Genomic DNA, 5365 nt, shown 5'->3' on the forward strand with positions numbered 1-5365 from the left:
CTTCCTTCCTTCCTTCCTTCCTTCCTTCCTTCCTTCCTTCCTTCCTTTCTCTCTCTCTCTCTTTTTTTTTTGTCTTGCTCTTGTCCCCCAGGCTGGAGTGCAATGGCACAATCTCAGCTCACTGCAACCTCTGCCTCCCGGGTTCAAGTTATTCTCCTGCCTCAGCCTCCCGAGTAGCTGGGATTACACAGGTGCCTGCCACCACGCCTGGCTAATTTTTGTATTTTTAGTAGAGACAAGGTTTCACCATGTTGGCCAGGCTTGTCTTGAACTCCTGACCTCAGGTGATCCACCCACCTTGGCCTCCCAAAGTGCTGGGATTACAGGCATGAGCCACTGTGCCCAGCCATTTCTTACTTTAATAACCCTGTCTTTCTCCTCTCTATCAAGCTCCCTGATAGAAGAATTTACCATTTATTTCAATGCTGACTACTATTTGGATACTTCTTCCATACTTCACTAAAACTTCTTTGACAAACTTCATCAATGCTTTCTTGTCAAATTCAATGTTCCCTCTTCAGTGCTACTCTTACTTATCCTCTCTGTATCATTTTATATAGTTAAATATGCCTTTCTTCTTGAAAGTATCTTTTACTCTAGCTTTCAATATACTGCTCTTTCTAGATTTACCTTTTACTTTTCTATTTTATGTCCTTTGTTGTTTTCTTTTGACTTCCATTTACATCTCAAGGAGTGATTATTGGCTCAAATAGTGAAGATAGATAGTCTTTTATTTTTTATTTTTTATTTTTTTTACTTAAGAGAAACCAATCGCTTTATTTTTCCTCAATATGTATTTAGAAAATTGGTCTGAGAAGAAGTTTCATGAGATAGACCAGAGGACTATGTACAAAATCAAGAGTTCTAAACCAGTAAGAAAAAGGGTACAATGAAGCACACATCCCCAGGGGTGATAGCAGCCTAGGACCTTCCCATCAGTGGGGAAGCAAGATCTTTGACGGCTTTTGAGTTCAGCTGAGGGATTGTGCTGATCTTCAGGAGTTTGCTGCTTGCATACTTATTCTTGATGGCAATGAATTTAGTTAAGTTTTCGTTTACTTTCACCACATTCTTGGCCATGTGCTGCATGACTTCCAATACTTCATTCTCTGTGTATCCTGTGTAATACTGCCGCTTTAAGTTCCATTTTCCTTGTCCTAGAAGCTTCTGAGACAAGCAGCAAGCAGCTGCTGCTACCTTAGAAGAATGATAATGCACCATATCATAGTCGATGAGAGTCAGCTCCATCAAATATTTGGCTAAAGTGTGCTGTTCAACATCAACTTCCCTGGCTTTTGATGCTCGCCTTAAGAAGTGTAGTGGCAACGGTCAACCCAACTCAAATTTCAATTCTTTCAAAATTAGAGTTTCCATTTCTCGGATTTGGGAACTGGTATAAGCGTTGTCTGTGATGTAAACAAAGTCTTCAATATTTGGAGAAAACATCTCCTCATACTTGGAAGCCAAGAGCAGAGCAGTAATCCCAACTAATTGAAGCTTCCTCCAGGAAACTGGCTGAACCTGTAAAAATTGATCCATAATGGCAACACACATGTACAGAGTCTCCTGCAGAAGCCTAAACTTGGAGTGGACCTGCACCAGCCAGTCCACCAGGATGGCACACATGCGTCCATTTATATCTCTTCCATCTAAGAAATGTGGGTTTATGGACTGCAAAACCTCCAGCTGCCTGAGGTACTGATAGATATCCTTAACGTAGTCATTGCAGAGCTGAGGGTTCTCCCAATCTTCATTATCAATGTCCTTGATTTTGCAGAGCAAGGCATCAGAAAAAGCTTGGCAGAGATTCTCTTCATGGAGACATCCTCGGGTGTGGAAGAAGGACCCTTTGGAGCCAACATTTCCATCTGTACTGGTTTGACAGAAGCAGTAGGTTTCAGTTGTTTGTTGACATTTGTTGTTTTGGTGGGTTGAACTGGTACTTTGGTGTTCTGAGCTTTCTTAGCTACTTGTGCTGCTCTGGTTATAACTTTATTTCCAATTTCTTCTAAAACAGTTCGCCTAATAGTCACATGACTCTTAACTTTAGAATTAAATCCTGTGTCAATATCCTCCAAATCACTGCACACCGTCGGGCGTTGGAGCAGCGCCATGAGGGACGGGGAAAGCAAGAGTGCCAGCCCGGCCCAGGGAGGGACAGGGACTGAAAAGAGATAGTCTTTTAATACTCCCCAAAACACATGGACTACACATGGTAGCAGTGTCGCCAAAGAGAGAGGAAATGATGCTAGGTCAATTCATCCATCTTATATCTCTACATCTATGTAATTTTTTCTTTTGTCTGCTTAGCACCGTAGGGTGGTATTCAGCTCACTCCATAACTCCAGAATTGGGGAGATGATTTCAGTCTGTCCAATCAGAGTTTTCTACTTCCTAGTTATAGTAATTGGACTAAGGATGAGCAACAAGACTATTTTCTGAGTATTTTATTACAACTACAGGGAAAGAAGGTGGCACAGTTGTGCTGTACCTGAAGTTTGGGTAATGTATATGTAGTGTTGCCAGGTGTCACTGTAAGGAATAAGCCTGCCTTACTGAAGAGCAGAGTAAGAAAATAGAGATAAACTAAATTCTTACAATATCATTTGAGTACCTGGAAAGATCCAGCTGTCCTAGGAGCCAATTATTAAATTGATCTTTTCAGTCACTTAAGATCACAAATGGTTGTCATTATTATGATGATGATTATCATCATTATTGCTTAAACTTGAGTGTCTGTTTACAAACTTGGAATCACAAAGGAAAAAAAAAGTCCTATCTAATAAGGTTTTCCTGACTTCTAGGCCCTTGCTACTCAGTGTGGTCCCAGAACCAGCAAGATTGTATTGCCTGGGGGTGGATTAGAATGCAGAGTCCCAGATTTCTACCCAGACCTAATGAATCAGAATAAGCATTTTAATAAGATTCTCTAGGTGATTCACTTGTACAGTGAAGTTTGAGGACTACTATTCTTGGATCTAGCAGAGTTTTTCTCTCTCCCTTTTTGTTTTTGGTTCTCTATGACAGTCATGTTCACCTGGGCAGGGAGAATGTATCCCAGAGATAGCAGAAGAGAATCTTCCTGACCAGTTGGTGATCACTGCTTCACATGTCCTGCTTCACGTTTTGCATCCACTTCTGTGGTTTTTGCTACCACCTACAGAAGACTGACTTCCAAATGATGCCTACCAGAAATGTGAACCTGGATGTTCCACAGTGTCTGAAATACAGTTTCTAAATCTCAGTTCTCTCACCCTCCCTCCCTTTCTTCCTAAATTGTATTCTTAGTAAATGACACCTATTTCTCTGGTTTTAATTTCCTTACCTCTCTTTTCCCCTGCACTGCAATAAGCTCTCTGGCACTGAAACTTGAACTGATGTGATCACCAATGAGCTCCCTATTGACAAGTCAATCGTATCTTATTAAACTCTCTGGGTATTGACAATTCTATGCTTCTTGAAGCTGTTTCCTTCCTGGTCTTTCTTGTTATGATCCACTTTTGGTTTTCTTGCTCTGTTTCTGACACGACCTTTTCATTTTCCTTTGTTTATTTTTCTTATATGGCCTGCCCCTTCACATTGGTTTGCCTAGAACTGTGATCTCAGCTCTTTCTTATTCTACAGTCTCTGGGCAATGTTGTCTAATCTGTGGTTTTTATAACTTATTTAGCAAATGTTTCTTGAGCATCTACCAAATTTCAGTGCCTAGAACCAAACCTAAGATATACTGGTGGTGTCTTTTTGAAAAATGCATGCATGAATGAATATTCCAGGCGTTATTTGAGGTAGTAGCTGGAGATACATATGTCAATAAGATTGGGTTTCTTCCTACCCTCGAACCAGCCACAGTGGCTTCACATCTGTTACTCCAAATTATGTGGAGTCACATCTGTTACTACAAATTATGACTTACTCCTGAGCTCCAGACCCACATATTCAAATACTTTTTTGTATTCTCATCGTCTTGTCCTCCATGTACCTCAAGTGTAACACGTTCAATGTTGTAGTTCCTTACCTTATATTTGTTCATGTTATTTTACCTGACTCGGTGAATAACAGCATCATCTGTCTGATGGCCCAAGCCAGAAATCTGAGGTTCTAACTAATCACCAGCAGCTATCTATACAATCCTCTTAATATCTCTCATTCCTTTTTCTCCACCCTCTTTGCTATTGTTTTAGGAACTTTATGCATTATCTCTTGCTTGAATTATTACAATTGACAGCCTGGAAGTAACTACTTTAAATTCTTTCAGCTAATTCTTTGGGTATCAAGATTTATATCTTAATAACACATTTATTTGCTACTTCCTGATTTTTTTCTGACTTAAGCTTTATTTATTGATTTGCCACTTTTAAAGATAAAAATTCAGCCCTGTTTTTATCTTCCCCATATTTACTATACACAGAAATTCCTTCTGAGCACTCAGTCTAGCAATATACTTTTATTTTTATTAGATCAGTGATCAGTGTGTATACTATTATGACAATGAAAATGCTAATAACCAACTGAGCTGTACTTAGTAGCTAACATTGTATTTCCTTTTCTATACATTTTTTTTCCCTGAAGACAATTTTTATGGTTGTTTTGATTCCTTAGCTGTCTACTAAATTGAACAGTATGAAATTAATAGTTTTATAGGGCAAAATTATTGAATATTGGCATTATGTGGTTCAAACTGGCATATTCTTTTTATTAACGCCTAATTCTCTCCTAGTTACCCACGTATCTCAATACTTTTAGATGAAGTGTTCTATCACTTTCAACTTATTGATACCTTCTAATGAATCAAGTGTTTCTCTCATTTTCATCTTCCTGGAGCCTTCTGACTTGCTCGAGTCTGAACTGGTTGCCAGCAGGGACACAGCTGTCATCCTAGGGTTCTTTCTTATGTGTTAGCATCCTAGAGATCTGTTCCTTATATCCTATGGCTTTTTATTTTTCAGTTTATTCCCTCATTTTGAAGTATCAAATTTTCTGATAGCTTCCTGAGAAAGAGTGAACTTAAGGTAAAGTTTTGAGACCTTGCCTATTTAAAACATCTTTATTCATCCTTCACAATTTGTGGCATGGTGTATCATTCTATGTTAAAAGTCATTTTCTTTAGAATTTTTAAGGCACTGCCGCAATGTCTTTTAGCTTTCAGTTTGCTAAGAGGTCCAAAGCCATTCTGTTTCTTGATTCTTTGTTTCTGATCAGATATTTTCCTCCGGAATCTTTTCTGTTTCTTAGTGTTCCAAAATGTGATGATGTTATGTCATGGTGGATGTCCAATAAGTGTCCCGTTGGACTGAGTACTCCATGAATACTTTCAATCTCACTGGCCTGGCTTGGGTCACATGCCTACTCCCAAACAGATTGTGGT

General features: G+C 39.2%; 1 protein-coding gene across 1 annotated transcript; it reads right to left on the minus strand.

Annotated features, from left to right (window-relative positions):
• Positions 1-921: 921 nt before the first annotated feature.
• Positions 922-2169, minus strand: LOC111547435 (G2/mitotic-specific cyclin-B2-like). The gene is given in 2 exon segments (XM_023219258.1): positions 922-1817; positions 1820-2169. Coding segments are annotated over 2 exon segments (1191 nt in total). The 5' UTR covers positions 2115-2169.
• Between the last annotated feature and the right edge of the window lie 3196 nt (positions 2170-5365).

This window comes from Piliocolobus tephrosceles, chromosome 10 (genome assembly GCF_002776525.5).
Source record: "Piliocolobus tephrosceles isolate RC106 chromosome 10, ASM277652v3, whole genome shotgun sequence".
Classification (NCBI taxonomy): Eukaryota; Metazoa; Chordata; class Mammalia; order Primates; family Cercopithecidae; genus Piliocolobus; species Piliocolobus tephrosceles.